Below are 17,561 nucleotides of genomic sequence, written 5' to 3' on the forward strand. Positions count from 1 at the left end.
AAAGCTTGCACAGAAACCTTTTAAACCATTTTCTTTTTAAACCATGTTCGGTTGAAGTCTGTTCTCCCTATGTTTCCCTTTTGTGTAATGTTTCTCATAACGTTTATTTTTAAGATAGATTAAAAGTTTAAATGGCTTGGCTACTGAGATGCGTGCATGTATGTAATATATATTTATTGTTCTTTTTTGGTAAATCAACTATTTTTACAGTATAAATAGATTAAGTACATATAAAAGGAATACTATCATGTATTCTATATAATACCATTTATTAAATATTTCATAATTTTTCTGTTTATTATTATTTCTTCCTTATATGTGTCAAGGTTCCATCACCTTCACCATCCATGTCATTATTCACTCCTCCCACTCGTTCCCCTTCCCCGGAATACTTATCACCACCATATCCCTTTAAATACCTCACCTTCACATTCAGTCATTGTTTGGTCTCATCACGGAATGCTAGACTCACCCACTTCACTTACCTGAAACTCCTATGATCTTCATCCGCTCCGGTCCGGTCCAGTCTTCTTCATCTACAAAACAGACATTAATAACCATAGAGCTAAGTTCCCAGGAGGTCTCCCATCCAAGTACTGTCCAGGCTTAACCCTACTTAGCTTATTGGGCAAGCTGTCTTGGGCAACAGGGTGATATGGCTGTTTTAACCTCCTGTTGTTTCTCAACCACCAGCATACACATTACCTTCCAAAAATGAGTGTTCAAGTTTGTTTTTCTTGTGATTTGCAAATTTGTCCATAGTCGTGCAATGGGTATTTTGGATGTATAAGGGGTTGCGAGTAATGGGTGGTCGGTGGACAGTTTATTTAAAGGGGTTTTTAAGTAGTCAACAAATGAATAAATTACCAGACACAAGCCTTTAAGTAAAAAAATCATATTCTGTAGGTGTAAAACTCTGGGGTGAAATTAAAAAATGTTATCGGATTTTGTAATAGGAACAATAAAAAAACACTGTCCTAAACATTTGACAACAACTAATAGGACTATGCAATAAGGATAAAAAAAGATTAAAATATTTTAACCCATGACCCTTAATAGAAAAAAAAACAGGAAACAAACCTGAATGAATACAGTAATCATCACAGTACTTATCTTCATCTGTGTGATCTTCCTCTGCTGTGGGTTCAGTTTTGATCTTCATCATGAGGTTCCTACAGTCCTCCAGTTTGACTGAACACATCTTGAGTTTGGTCTGCAGGATCTGCTGCTGTTCTCCAGCGTTCCAGACAGAATCCAGAGACTCTGTGGAGGTTTGATCAGTAGATTCCTCATCCTGTAAGCCCTGATTACTGTCACACACTGTAGTGTCCTGAGCGTCTGTGGGCTTTGACTCAGTATAACAGAGTAAAGTCAGACTGAGCTCGGAGTCCTGTGTGGAAGATTCACAACAAACACACACAGAGTAAGATTAGAAATGATTTGATGTTGTCTGATTCAGGTAAAGGATGTTTAAGCTGTACAAACCTCTCTCTTCAGTCCTTCATCTCCTCTTAACCTCAGCTTTGTCTCCAGTAACGCCACCTCTTTCTTCAGCTGAGAGATTTCTGTGATGAAATCATCAATATCCAGCATGGACAGATCAGTTCCTACTGATTTACAGCACATCTCATCTCTCATCATTAACACTAAAATACACAGAGACAAGACTCTGGGAAAAGTACACACATCCTTTTCTCAAGTAGAAGTACAGTTACTCGTATTTAAAATTACTCAAGTAAAAAGTGTAGTCAGTGACCAAAGTAAAAGTAAAGAAGCACCGCTTTCACATGTACTTAAGTAAAAAGTAGCCATGAATACTACCCACATCATTTTAAAAGTCCAGTTTTCCTTTGTGTTTGAAGCTTTGATTGTGTTACAGTGCGCAATATAACATGTGTTTATGTTTCATGTAAAAAAAAGTGAAGAAATGTTGTCCAAACTGGCTGTTCTCTGTAGCCCTTGAAAAGCGAATTCTGTTAAATAAAATATATCGCTTGGCATTGAACTTTGAGCTTTTTAATTTTGCAGGAATTATTGATGCTCTAACAGCAAACTTACACACCAACTAAAGTTTGAGAAATGGGATCACAAATAACGGCACATTAAATATATTAAAGGAATAGTCTACTCATTTTCAATATTAAACTATGTTATTACCTTAACTAAGAAGAGTTGATACATACCTTTATCATCTTAGTGCGTGCACGTAAGCGCTGGGGCGCGCTGCGACACTTCGATAGCATTTAGCTTAGCCCCATTCATTCAATGGTATCAAACAGAGATAAAGTTAGAAGTGATCAAACACATCAACGTTTTTCCTATTTAAGACGAGTAGTTATACGAGCAAGTTTGGTGGTACAAAATAAAACGTAGTGCTTTTCTAAGCGGATTTAAAAGAGGAACTATATTGTATGGCGGAATAGCACTTTTGGGAGTACTTCGACTCAGCGCAGTAACACTCTCCCTCTCCCATTATGTTTGGTCACTTCTAACTTTATCTCTGTTTGGTATCATTGAATGAATGGGGCTAAGCTAAATGCTATCGAAGTGTCGCAGCGCGCCCCAGCGCTTACGTGCACGCACTAAGATGATAGAGGTATGTATCAACTCTTCTTAGTTAAGGTAATAACATAGTTTAATATGGAAAATGAGTAGACTATTCCTTTAACCCAAACAAATTCAGTGTACTACTCTCACCGGTTACTTTTAATACAGAGGAAACGTTACATGTTAAGAAAACTCTGACTTCCTTACAATATTTTTATTCCCTTACACTTATGAAACGGTTTCATACAAAATAATCAGTTCACACAGAGTCAAGGTCTTCTAGCATTAACTAGCAAAATTATGAAGTTACAAAGGACACTTTTTCATTAAGTTTTCAGATTTTGTTTTATTTTGTTCATATTCCAGGTCTTATTTTAGTCTAATGAAAAACACTTCAACACAGTTAGATGGTGTGGGACATATCATGAAAATCTGACTTTTTCCATGTTTAAAGCCTATAATTGGGTCTCCAGTGCTTGTATCAACCTAGAAAATGTGAAAAATATCAACCCACCCTGCTGAAAAAAAACAGCATACCAGCAAGACCAGCATATGTTGTGTTTTGGTGCTGGTATGCTGGTGACCACCAGCTAAACCAGCATCAAACCAGCATAGACCAGCATATTTCCCATGCTGGTCCATGCTGGTTTGATGCTGTTTTTTTCAGCAGGGCAGTAACTTAGTTTTGATAAACCATTCTCTGCAAGCATGGGCAGAAAAAGGTGATTGAAATTTGGCTCCTCTTGTGATGTCAGAAGGGGATTTTATTATAATAATACCACCCTTTAATCTGCACTAACCAAACAGTGCAGGGATGATTTACATTTTTAAGGACACATCCAAAACCGGCACATTTTTGCTCACAGTTACAAAGTGGCAAATGTAACATATTATAATAAATTAACTATATGATATTTTGAGCTAAAACTTTATGTATCCTGGGGACACCAAAGATTTATTTTGCACCTTTAAAAAAGTCTTGTGAAATGTCCCCTTTAATCCTACTACCCTTTATCTGTTTGTATATGTCAAAGTTTTGTGCTTTGTCAGATGTATGTACATGATATTAGAGCATTATCATTTGATAACGCCTTTATTTGCATGTGGTGGTGATGATGACATTTGACGCAAATTTTACTGTATCCACTTGTAGTGTCTCTATTATAATTGGACAAGTAAAGTACATTGATAAGCCATGATGTACGCTTAATGCGTTAGCAAAACTTTAGCTAACTTATTATATGAGCTTCTGTCATTAGCAGACACAATGTAAAATTATCTTGTGGCTAATTAGGTGTAAAGTCGAGTATTTTGTTCATTACCACACACCTAAACAACAAGTCAAGAAAAATACAACTTAATTAAAGCTGCAAGCAGCGTTTACCGGGTTTCGAGCATTAAAGCACATACAACATGTCAGATGTCGTCGACCAGGCTAATACACCACATCGCATCCAGAAAAACGTAAGAGATGGTCAGAAACGGTTCAGACAGACTATGTAGCTTACACACAGGTGCACCTATAGGACAAACATGTCACATCCTCAATGTTAAGTCATTCTGATAATTTGTTAACGAGAATTAGTTTTTCAGATTTATACCGTAAAATACAATTCAGAAATGGCAGTGTTTAGTTGAATTTCAATGCCATTGAGTCAGGTTCAAGCGATTTGGGACCTTAAGACCTTTAAGGGCATGCCTGTGTAGTTTTGCTGAATTGTACAAAATAAATTATAAAAAATAAGCTACCTCACACACCTGTTCAAAGTCATCAGCAAAAAAGGTGCTATCATTCAGTGAAATGTCTCCCTCTCTTCTCACGAAGCATTGACAAATAGAACACTGAAGGAAATGTTTGTGGTGCTTACAGTGGCAAAACTTGGGTCACAAAATGTTAAAATAGTGTAAAAAAGTCAAACGAGCCGAAACTCATATCTCTACGATGTTCTGATACAAAGATACAGCTCTTGCTAAATGGTTGCTAGGGTATTCTGATTGGTTGCTAGGGAGTGAATTGCAATCCACCAATGATTATACTCAAAGCCATGAAAGGCATAATCCACGATGACTCATGATTTTAGATATAAGGTTGCAGTATTTTTAAGTCAAAATAACAAATAACCACTAGGTGGCGCTATGAAAAACTTGTGCATGCAACGTCATGAATGTGTTACATCTAGCTAGTATCATGGCTATACACTTAAGTTTAGTGAAAAAAACTGTTGTATGACCATTGTGCTAGCTCAACGTCAAAGGTTTTGTTCAATTATGAGGCCAACTAGTGGTGCAGGCATACCATTTTTTTTGTATTGCCTCAGACTCTGCTCAGACATCAGCGTATCAAATCTGGTAAAAAAATATCATTTCGTTGCGGAGTTATAACCATTTATGTGTAAAAAACACAAAATTTGGAGTAAATTTTTCGTTTTTTGCAATTTTTGGCCATTTCTGATGGAAATTTTAACATAATGCCAATAGAACTTTTTGTTCAGAAGGTAATACAATATTCTTCCTATGGTTGTTTCGAGTCGATCGGATGAACCCTCGCGGAGTTATTCGCGCATGTTTTTTAAGTGCTATTTTCCTGTGCAGAACCAACCGTAAAGCAAAACCTGGCATGCTTGGTATCATTGGACTCGGCAACAATTCAGGAGTCCATTGAAAAACGTCGCATGAAAATACGTTAAACTCAGCCTAAGTTATAAGCATTATTCGATTCGTATGACCACTAGGTGGCGCTGTGACGAAACGATGCATGAAACCTCAGGCCATGACTCTCATCACAAGTACCAAGTGTCGTGTTGATACTTCATTCCTGTCCCCAGTTATAGCCAATAATGTTCTAGTGCCTGCCCACAATTCAGACGTGTGGGCGTGGCATGTTGACCGTGAGTCGAAAGTTCAACTTTTTTTTGATAATTATTGATATTCAAACTCCAAGGAACATTTTAGCACTGGAATGATTCCGATCGGGCGAAAAACCTAGGACTAGTTCGTTTTTATTTTTTTCGACAAAATCGAAAATAGCGGAAAATTTTTCATGACGGAAATGAAATCGGAGATATACATTTTTTAAGTTTGGAGCCAGGGATTACAATGATATCAAACACTTGAGTGTATGATGGCCGGTTTAGGAGTTATGAGCCCAAACGCGTCGGGCATTGCTATAGCGCCACCTATGGGCCGATTTGGCTGGTTCACTGTATCTGAGTAGCCTGCTAATATACAACCAGTTGACCAAGTGGCAAGTTTCTACGACTTACGGTTTGTGCTGGGCGACGCGTTTTATGGCGGAAAAATAATAATAATAATAATAATTAAAGCTGCAAGCAGCGTTTACCGGGTTTCGAGCATTAAAGCACATACAACATGTCAGATGTCGTCGACCAGGCTGATACACCACATCGCATCCAGAAAAACGTAAGAGATGGTCAGAAACGGTTCAGACAGACTATGTAGCTTACACACAGGTGCACCATGTCACAAACATGTCACATCCTTAATGTTAAGTCATTCTGATAATTTGTTAACGAGAATTAGTTTTTCAGATTTATACCGTAAAATACAATTCAGAAATGGCCGTGTTTAGTTGAATTACAAGGCCATTGAGTCGGGTTCAAGCGATTTGGGACCTTAAGACCTTTAAGGGCATGCCTGTGTAGTTTTGCTGAATTGTACAAAATAAATTATAAAAAATAAGCTACCTCACACACCTGTTCAAAGTCATCAGCAAAAAAGGTGCTATCATTCAGTGAAATGTCTCCCTCTCTTCTCACGAAGCATTGACAAATAGAACACTGAAGGAAATGTTTGTGGTGCTTACAGTGGCAAAACTTGGGTCACAAAATGTTAAAATAGTGTAAAAAAGTCAAACGAGCCGAACCCCATATCTCTACGATGTTCTGATACAAAGATACAGCTCTTGCTAAATGGTTGCTAGGGTATTCTGATTGGTTGCTAGGGAGTGAATTGCAATCCACCAATGATTATACTCAAAGCCATGAAAGACATAATCCACGATGACTCATGATTTTAGATATAAGGTTGCAGTATTTTTAAGTCAAAATAACAAATAACCACTAGGTGGCGCTATGAAAAACTTGTGCATGCAACGTCATGAATGTGTTACATCTAGCTTGTATCATGGCTATACACTTAAGTTTAGTGAAAAAAACTGTTGTATGACCATTGTGCTAGCTCAACGTCAAAGGTTTTGTTCAATTATGAGGCCAACTAGTGGTGCAGGCATACCATTTTTTTTGTATTGCCTCAGACTCTGCTCAGACATCAGCGTATCAAATCTGGTAAAAAAATATCATTTCGTTGCGGAGTTATAACCATTTATGTGTAAAAAACACAAAATTTGGAGTAAATTTTTCGTTTTTTGCAATTTTCGGCCATTTCTGATGGAAATTTTAACATAATGCCAATAGAACTTTTTGTTCAGAAGGTAATACAATATTCTTCCTATGGTTGTTTCGAGTCGATCGGATGAACCCTCGCGGAGTTATTCGCGCATGTTTTTTAAGTGCTATTTTCCTGTGCAGAACCAACCGTAAAGCAAAACCTGGCATGCTTGGTATCATTGGACTCGGCAACAATTCAGGAGTCCAAGGAAAAACGTCGCATGAAAATACGTTAAACTCAGCCTAAGTTATAAGCATTATTCGATTCGTATGACCACTAGGTGGCGCTGTGACGAAACGATGCATGAAACCTCAGGCCATGACTCTCATCACAAGTACCAAGTGTCGTGTTGATACTTCATTCCTGTCCGCAGTTATAGCCAATAATGTTCTAGTGCCTGCCCACAATTCAGACGTGTGGGCGTGGCATGTTGACCGTGAGTCGAAAGTTCAACTTTTTTTTGATAATTATTGATATTCAAACTCCAAGGAACATTTTAGCACTGGAATGATTCCGATCGGGCGAAAAACCTAGGACTAGTTCGTTTTTATTTTTTTCGACAAATTCGAAAATAGCGGAAAATTTTTCATGACGGAAATGAAATCGGAGATATACATTTTTTAAGTTTGGAGCCAGGGATTACAATGATACCAAACACTTGAGTGTATGATGTCCGGTTTAGGAGTTATGAGCCCCAACGCGTCGGGCATTGCTATAGCGCCACCTATGGGCCGATTTGGCTGATTCACTGTATCTGAGTAGCCTGCTAATATACAACCAGTTGACCAAGTGGCAAGTTTCTACGACTTACGGTTTGTGCTGGGCGACGCGTTTTATGGCGGAAAAATAATAATAATTAAAGCTGCAAGCAGCGTTTACCGGGTTTCGAGCATTAAAGCACGTCAGAGACGTCAGACGTCGTCGACCAGGCTGATACATCACATCGCATGCAGAAAAACGAAAGAGATGGTCAGAAACGGTTCATACAGACTATGTATGCTTACACACAGGTGCACCTATAGGACAAATATGTCACGTCCTTAATGTTAAGTCATTCAGATAATTTGTTAACGAGAATTAGTTTTTCAGATTTATACCGTAACATACAATTCAGAAATGGCCGTGTTTAGTTGAACTACAAGGCCATTGAGTCGTGGTATGGTGCAATGGTGTAAACAGACTGCAGACGTGCACATAAGGCACACACACAGCAGCGCAGCAAACCGCAAGGACCTACAGTGGACAGCAAACACAGCTGGAAAGATAATGCTTGACTTATTTAATGTCCTCCTTAATTGTGTTCTGATAACTCCAGGACTAAGCATAAGGCAAAACCTGGCATGTTTGGTATCGTTGGACTCTGCAACAATTCAGGACTCCTGTGAAAAAAGTCCCATGAAAATACGGTGACTGCAGCCAAAGATTTACGTTTCTAAAATATGCTTCCGACCACTAGGTGTTGGTGCAACAAAACTGCAGGCTCCCTCAGGTCCTGACTGCCATCAGAATAACCAAGTACTGTGTCATTACGCATACGTTTGGCGAAGATACACCTTAAATACATTAGCTATCAGCAAAAAAACAGCTCTCATTCAGTGAAATTTCTCTGCTCTCTACTCACTTTTAAGTGAAAATAACAAATAACCACAGGGTGGCGCTACGACAAAATTGTGCATGCAACGTCAGGTCATGACTTTGTTACATCTAGCTAGTATCATGGCTGAACACTTTAGTTTAGTGAAAAAAACAGTTGTAAGACCATTGGGCTCGCTCAATGTCAAAGGTTTTGTTCAATTATGAGGCCAACGAGTGGTGCAGGCATATTATTTTTTGGGTATTGCCTCAGACTCTGCTCAGCCATCAGCGTATCAAATCTGGTGAAAAAAAGTCATTTCGTTGCGGAGGTATAACCATCTATGTGTAAAAAACACAAAATTTTGAGGTAATTTTTCGTTTTTTGCAATTTTCTGCCATTTCTGATAGAAATTTTAACATAACGCCACTAGACTTTTTTGTTCAGAAGGTAATGCAATGTTCTTCCTATGGTCGTTTAAAGTCAATCGGAATAATCCTCGCAGAGTTATTCGCGCATGTTTTGTAAGTGCTATTTTTGCTGTGCAGAACTAACCGTAAGGCGAAACCTGGCATGCTTGGTATCGTAGGACTCGGAAACAATTCAGGATGCTAAAAAACTAACTCCCATGAAAATCTCTTGACCACAGATAAAGTTATAGGCGTGAAAGTTGCAACCATTGCATAATCACAGTATTTAGTGCTATTTTCCCCGTTATAGCGCCATCTAGTGTCCAATCGGGGAGCTTTTTATATCACGACCTTAGACCGATGGCCTACACATATGATTCAAGCCCCATGATGATATCTCAAACGCCTCTCGAGTTATGGCCGTTTAAATGTTTTAAGCTCCGCCCAGTTCGATTTTTGGCCACTCCTTGCGTGTTTGAATACAAATTTCAACTTTTTTTCGATAATTATTCATATTCCCACTCCACAGAATCAATCAGCTTTCGTTAGGTTCAGATCGGATGAAAAACCTAGGACTAGTTCGCAAAAGTAGGTTTGAACGTTATCGCCAATAACTAACGAACCGTTTGATTGACAACAACGCTTTAAGAGGCAAAGTTTTTCGTCATGAACCGATCTATCATATGATGTCATGTTTGTGTATGTATGTCAAACGTCACGTGATACAGGCACCGACATACGGTATTACGCCCCCTAGTGGCCAAATGACACCATAATTCTTACAGACCTTCTAGAGCAGTACACGAACAAGCACAGTGAGTGTCGTTCCGATCGACCTTCGTTAACCCTGTCAAATCAGCCCTCACACTTCATTGGCCGATGACGGCCATGTTTTTGCAGATACGCCAATGTCCTTCTAGAACCTCATGGTACATTGCACAAAGACACACCATACCAAATATGAAGTGTATCGGGCTTACGGTTGTGTAGTGATAGCCATTTTCGACCCTCAAGCTTATTATAGCGCCACCTAGTGGCCAAAATCCGCGTATTTTTTCCTGTGACCCCGGAGTGAGCTGATACACATGTGTACCAAACCGCGTTAAGATATCTCTAACCGTTCACGAGTTATAGCCATTTTCCTGGAGATAGTCTACTTCCGGTATTGAATTTTGGCGCCCCTTAGTGACACTGAAGCGAAATTACACATTCTGTTCGATAATTATTTACCTACTCACTCCACAGATTTCTCCTGCGTTGGAACGATTCCGATCGGGCGAAAAACCTAGGACTAGTTCAGTTTGGCTTGAAATGCATATTATGCAAATTAGCGAAAAAATTTGCATACCGGAAATGAAATCGGAGATATACATTTTTTAAGTTTGGAGCCAAGGATTACAATGATACCAAACACTTGAGTGTAGGATGTCCGGTTTAGGAGTTATGAGCCCCAACGCGTCGGGCATTGCTATAGCGCCACCTATGGGCCGATTTGGCTGATTCACTGTATCTGAGTAGCCTGCTAATATACAACCAGTTGACCAAGTGGCAAGTTTCTACGACTTACGGTTTGTGCTGGGCGACGCGTTTTATGGCGGAAAAATAATAATAATAATAATAATAATAATAATAATAATAATAAAGCTGCAAGCAGCGTTTACCGGGTTTCGAGCATTAAAGCACATACAACATGTCAGATGTCGTCGACCAGGCTGATACACCACATCACATCCAGAAAAACGTAAGAGATGGTCAGAAACGGTTCAGACAGACTATGTAGCTTACACACAGGTGCACCTATAGGACAAACATGTCACATCCTTAATGTTAAGTCATTCTGATAATTTGTTAACGAGAATTAGTTTTTCAGATTTATACCGTTAAATACAATTCAGAAATGGCCGTGTTTAGTTGAATTACAAGGCCATTGAGTCGGGTTCAAGCGATTTGGGACCTTAAGACCTTTCAGGGCATGCCTGTGTAGTTTTGCTGAATTGTACAAAATAAATTATAAAAAATAAGCTACCTCACACACCTGTTCAAAGTCATCAGCAAAAAAGGTGCTATCATTCAGTGAAATGTCTCCCTCTCTTCTCACGAAGCATTGACAAATAGAACACTGAAGGAAATGTTTGTGGTGCTTACAGTGGCAAAACTTGGGTCACAAAATGTTAAAATAGTGTAAAAAAGTCAAACGAGCCGAACCCCATATCTCTACGATGTTCTGATACAAAGATACAGCTCATGCTAAATGGTTGCTAGGGTATTCTGATTGGTTGCTAGGGAGTGAATTGCAATCCACCAATGATTATACTCAAAGCCATGAAAGGCATAATCCACGATGACTCATGATTTTAGATATAAGGTTGCAGTATTTTTAAGTCAAAATAACAAATAACCACTAGGTGGCGCTATGAAAAACTTGTGCATGCAACGTCATGAATGTGTTACATCTAGCTAGTATCATGGCTATACACTTAAGTTTAGTGAAAAAAACTGTTGTATGACCATTGTGCTAGCTCAACGTCAAAGGTTTTGTTCAATTATGAGGCCAACTAGTGGTGCAGGCATACCATTTTTTTGTATTGCCTCAGACTCTGCTCAGACATCAGCGTATCAAATCTGGTAAAAAAATATCATTTCGTTGCGGAGTTATAACCATTTATGTGTAAAAAACACAAAATTTGGAGTAAATTTTTCGTTTTTTGCAATTTTCGGCCATTTCTGATGGAAATTTTAACATAATGCCAATAGAACTTTTTGTTCAGAAGGTAATACAATATTCTTCCTATGGTCGTTTCGAGTCGATCGGAGGAACCCTCGCGGAGTTATTCGCGCATGTTTTTTAAGCGCTATTTTCCTGTGCAGAACCAACCGTAAAGCAAAACCTGGCATGCTTGGTATCATTGGACTCGGCAACAATTCAGGACTCCAAGGAAAAACGTCGCATGAAAATACGTTAAACTCAGCCGAAGTTATAAGCATTATTCGATTCGTATGACCACTAGGTGGCGCTGTGACGAAACGATGCATGAAACCTCAGGCCATGACTCTCATCACAAGTACCAAGTGTCGTGTTGATACTTCATTCCTGTCCCCAGTTATAGCCAATAATGTTCTAGTGCCTGCCCACAATTCAGACGTGTGGGCGTGGCATGTTGACCGTGAGTCGAAAGTTCAACTTTTTTTTGATAATTATTGATATTCAAACTCCAAGGAACATTTTAGCACTGGAATGATTCCGATCGGGCGAAAAATATAGGACTAGTTCGTTTTTATTTTTTTCGACAAAATCGAAAATAGCGGAAAATTTTTCATGACGGAAATGAAAACGGAGATATACATTTTTTAAGTTTGGAGCCAGGGATTACAATGATATCAAACACTTGAGTGTATGATGGCCGGTTTAGGAGTTATGAGCCCAAACGCGTCGGGCATTGCTATAGCGCCACCTATGGGCCGATTTGGCTGGTTCACTGTATCTGAGTAGCCTGCTAATATACAACCAGTTGACCAAGTGGCAAGTTTCTACGACTTACGGTTTGTGCTGGGCGACGCGTTTTATGGCGGAAAAATAATAATAATAATAATAATAATAATAATAAATATAGCTGCAAGCAGCAATTGCCGGGTTTCGAGCTTTAAGGCAACGTCAAAAACCTCACACGTCGCTTACCAGGCGGAGCAGTTACACCCGAACACAGCCAAAATGAATGATAGACCACCTCGCTCCAGAAAAATGAAAGAGATGGTCAAAAAAAGATCATACAGACTATGTATGCTTACACACAGGTGCACCTACAAGACAAACATGTGATGTCCTTAATGTGACGTTATGAGGATTATTTGTTAACTAGAATTAGTTTTTCAGATTTATAATGTAACATACAATTCAGAAATGGCCGTGTTTAGTTGAACTACAAGGCCATTGAGTCGTGGTATGTTGCAATGGTGCAAACAGACTGCAAACGTGTACATAAGACACAAACACAGCAGCGCAGCAGACCGCAAGGACCTACAGTGAACAGTAACCCCAGGACTAAGCATAAGGCAAAACTGGGCATGTTTGGTATCGTTGGACTCTACAACAATTCAGGACTCCTGTGAAAAAAGTCCCATGAAAATACGGTGACTGCAGCCAAAGTTGTAGGCGTGTAAAATATGCTTCCGAAACTGAAGGCTCCCTCAGGTCCTGACTGCCATCAGAATTACCACGTACCATGTCATTATGCATACGTTTGGTGAAGATACAACCTTAAATACATTAGTTATCAGCAAAAAACGGCTCTCATTCAGTGAAATCTCTCCATATAACCATTTATGTGTAAAAAACGACAAATTTTGAGGTAATTTTTCGTTTTTTGCAATTTTCGGCCATTTCTGATGGAAATTTTAACATAACGCCAATAGACTTTTTTGTTCAGAAGGTAATGCAATGTTCTTCCTATGGTCGTTTCGAGTCGATCGGAATAACTCTCGCGGAGTTATTCGCGCGTGTTTTTTAAGCGCTATTTTCCTGTGCAGAACTAACTGTAAGGCGAAATCTGGCATGCTTGGTATCGTAGGACTCGGAAACAATTCAGGATGCTAAAAAACTAACTCCCATGAAAATCTCTTGACCACAGATAAAGTTATAGGCGTGAAAGTTGCAACCATTGCATAATCACAGTATTTAGTGCTATTTTCCCCGTTATAGCGCCATCTAGTGTCCAATCGGCGAGCTTTTTATATCACGACCTTAGACCGATGGCTTACACATATGATTCAAGCCCCATGATGATATCTCAAACGCCTCTAGAGTTATGGCCGTTTAAATGTTTTAAGCTCCGCCCAGTTCGGTTTTTGGCCACTCCTTGCGTGTTTGAATACAAATTTCAACTTTTTTTCGATAATTATTCATATTCCCACTCCACAGAATCAATCAGCTTTCGTTAGGTTCAGATCGGATGAAAAACCTAGGACTAGTTCGCAAAAGTAGGTTTGAACGTTATCGCCAATAACTAACGAACCGTTTGATTGACAGCAACGCTTCAAGAGGCAAAGTTTTTCGTCATGAACCGATCTATCATATGATGTCATGTTTGTGTGTGTATGTCAAACGTCATGTGATACAGGCACCGAAATACGTTATTACGCCCCCTAGTGGCGAAATGACACCATAATTCTTACAGACCTTCTGGAGCAGTACACGAACAAGCACAGTGAATGTCGTTCCGATCGACCTTCGTTAACCCTGTCAAATCAGCCCTCACACTTCATTGGCCGATGACGGCCATGTTTTTGCAGATACGCCAATGTCCTTCTAGACCCTCATGGTACATTGCACAAAGACACACCATACCAAATATGAAGTGTATCGGGCTTACGGTTGTGTAGTGATAGCCATTTTCGACCTCAAGCTTATTATAGCGCCACCTAGTGGCCAAAATCCGCGTATTTTTTCCTGTGACCCGGGAGTGAGCTGATACACATGTGTACCAAACCGCGTTAAGATATCTCTAACCGTTCACGAGTAATAGCCATTTTCCTGGAGATAGTCTACTTCCGGTATTGAATTTTGGCGCCCCTTAGTGACACTGAAGCGAAATTACACATTCTGTTCGATAATTATTTACCTACTCACTCCACAGATTTCTCCTGCGTTGGAACGATTCCGATCGGGCGAAAAACCTAGGACTAGTTCATTTTGGCTTGAAATGCATATTTTGCAAATTAGCAAAAAAATTTGCATACCGGAAATGAAATCGGAGATATACATTTTTTAAGTTTGGAGCCAGGGATTACAATGATACCAAACACTTGAGTGTAGGATGTCCGGTTTAGGAGTTATGAGCCCCAACGCGTCGGGCATTGCTATAGCGCCACCTATGGGCCGATTTGGCTGATTCACTGTATCTGAGTAGCCTGCTAATATACAACCAGTTGACCAAGTGGCAAGTTTCTACGACTTACGGTTTGTGCTGGGCGACGCGTTTTATGGCGGAAAAATAATAATAATAATAATAATAATAATAAAACAGACAAATACAATAGGTTTTCAGCACTTCGTGCTCGAAACCCTAATAAAACAGACAAATACAATAGGTTTTCAGCACTTCGTGCTCGAAACCCTAATAATAATAATAAAACAGACAAATACAATAGGTTTTCAGCACTTCGTGCTCGAAACCCTAATTAAAGCTGCAAGCAGCGTTTACCGGGTTTCGAGCATTAAAGCACGTCAGAGACGTCAGACGTCGTCGACCAGGCTGATACACCACATCGCATGCAGAAAAACGAAAGAGATGTAGATGATGAATAAATAATAAATGATGAAAAATAAGATACCAGACACACGTGTTCAAAGTTATCAGCAAAAAAGTGCTATCATTTAGTGAAATGTCTCCCTCTCTTCTCACGGAACATCGACAAATGGAACACTGAAAGAAATGTTTGTGGTGCTTGCATTGGCAAAACTCGGGTCACAAAATGTTAAAATAGTGTTAATGAGTCAAAAAGAACTGAACCCCATGTCTCTACGATGTTCTGATACAGAGAAACAGCTCTTGCTAAATGGTTGCTAGGGTATGCTCATTGGTTGCTAGGGAGTGACTTGCAATCCACCAATGATTATACTCAAAGTCATGAAAGGAATAATCCATGATGACTCATGATTTTAAATGTAAGGTTACAGTATTTTTAAGTGAAAACAATAAATTACCACTAGGTGGCGCTATGACAAACTTGTGCATGGAATCTCAGGTCATGACTGTGTTACATCGAGCTAGTATCATGGCTATACACTTTGGTTTAGTGAAAAAACAGTTTTATGACCATTGGGCTTGCTCAATGTCAAAGGTTTTGTTCAATTATGAGGCCAACTAGTGGTGCAGGCATACCATTTTTTTTTGTATTGCCTCAGACTGTGCTCAGACATCAGCGTATCAAATCTGGTGAAAAAATATCATTTCGTTGCGGAGTTGTAACCATTTATGTGTAAAAACACAAAATTTTGAGGTAATTTTTCGTTTTTTGCAATTTTCGGCCATTTCTGATGGAAATTTTAACATAACGCCAATATAACTTTTTGTTCAGAAGGTAATACAATGTTCTTCCTATGGTCTTTTCGAGTCGATCAGAATAACCCTCGCGGAGTTATTCGCACATGTTTTTTAAGCGCTATTTTCCTGTGCAGAACCAACCGTAAAGCAAAACCTGGCATGCTTGGTATCGTTGGACTCGGCAACAATTCAGGACTCCAAGGAAAAATGTCGCATGAAAATACGTTAAACTCAGCCTAAGTTATAAGCATTATTCGATTCGTATGACCACTAGGTGGCGCTGTGACGAAACGATGCATGAAACCTCAGGCCATGACTCTCATCACAAGTACCAAGTGTCGTGTTGATACTTCATTCCTGTCCCCAGTTATAGCCAATAATGTTCTAGTGCCTGCCCACAATTCAGACGTGTGGGCGTGGCATGTTGACCGTGAGTCGAAAGTTCAAATTTTTTTTGATAATTATTGATAATCAAACTCCAAGGAACATTTTAGCACTGGAATGATTCCGATCGGGCGAAAAACCTAGGACTAGTTCGTTTTTATTTTTTTCGACAAAATCGAAAATAGCGGAAAATTTTTCATGACGGAAATGAAAACGGAGATATACATTTTTTAAGTTTGGAGCCAGGGATTACAATGATATCAAACACTTGAGTGCATGATGGCCGGTTTAGGAGTTATGAGCCCAAACGCGTCGGGCATTGCTATAGCGCCACCTATGGGCCGATTTGGCTGATTCACTGTATCTGAGTAGCCTGCTAATATACAACCAGTTGACCAAGTGGCAAGTTTCTACGACTTACGGTTTGGGCTGGGCGACGCGTTTTAAGGCGGAAAAATAATAATAATAATAATAATAAAACAGACAAATACAATAGGTTTTCAGCACTTCGTGCTCGAAACCCTAATAATAATAATAATAATAATAAAACAGACAAATACAATAGGTTTTCAGCACTTCGTGCTCGAAACCCTAATTAGTAGCTGGAAATGGATCCTGCCTACCTGTGTGATGTGCTGCACAGACACACGGACACGCGCAGGGGCGGGGGGGATGGGGGTTGCGAGAGTTCGCATGGGAACAAGACCTTTCTGAACTGATTTTTTTACATACAGATTAAAACTAAAGTAACGAACATTTTATGAAAATGTAAAAAGTAGGCTACAGATATTTGTGGAAAAATGTAAGGAGTAAAAGTAAAAAGTTTAGGAAAATAAATAGCGAAGAACAGATACCAGAAAAATCTACTTAACATTACGAAGTGGTGCTCATTCCAGAAACATAGCTTAGCATAACGTTAGTTTTTGGTTAGGAAAACGTTTTAGTACCCAACACGTTCTTTTTTTGTAAAGAAAATTTTCCTGGCCAACCAAAAACAAGCCTTGAAAAATAACGCTCTGTAAACCATAAACTAACGTTAGGAGAACGTTTTGGGAAAAAAACGAACATTTTAAGAACCAAAAATTGTTCGCTGGGCTTAAGCTGATATCTTTAAAATAAAAACAAGTCAAAATGATATAATATTGTTTGTTGTACTAGTTTTTGTGGTTAAATGTCTTAATTGAATTGTTTTTGACATTC

At 39.1% G+C, this 17,561-nt stretch overlaps 1 protein-coding gene across 1 annotated transcript; it reads right to left on the reverse strand.

The window, feature by feature from the left end:
- Positions 1-513: 513 nt before the first annotated feature.
- Positions 514-1,642, reverse strand: LOC135750689 (uncharacterized). Its single transcript, XM_065269657.2, has 2 exons — positions 1,486-1,642; positions 514-1,390 (listed from the first exon to the last, which is right to left on the reverse strand). Exons 1-2 carry the CDS (start codon positions 1,639-1,641, stop codon positions 938-940), a joined length of 609 nt encoding a protein of 202 aa, XP_065125729.1. The 5' UTR covers position 1,642; the 3' UTR covers positions 514-937.
- Positions 1,643-17,561: the final 15,919 nt, after the last annotated feature.

The sequence above is a fragment of the Paramisgurnus dabryanus genome, chromosome 4, assembly GCF_030506205.2.
Source record: "Paramisgurnus dabryanus chromosome 4, PD_genome_1.1, whole genome shotgun sequence".
Taxonomy (NCBI): Eukaryota; Metazoa; Chordata; class Actinopteri; order Cypriniformes; family Cobitidae; genus Paramisgurnus; species Paramisgurnus dabryanus.

Coding starts and splice junctions, on each gene's coding strand:
- LOC135750689 (XM_065269657.2), bottom strand. CDS start 1,641: ATGATGAGAGATGAGATGTGCTGTAAATCAGTAGGAACTGATCTGTCC. Junction 1,391..1,485: donor ATGAAGGACTGAAGAGAGAG/GTTTGTACAGCT, acceptor TCTTCCACACAG/GACTCCGAGCTCAGTCTGAC.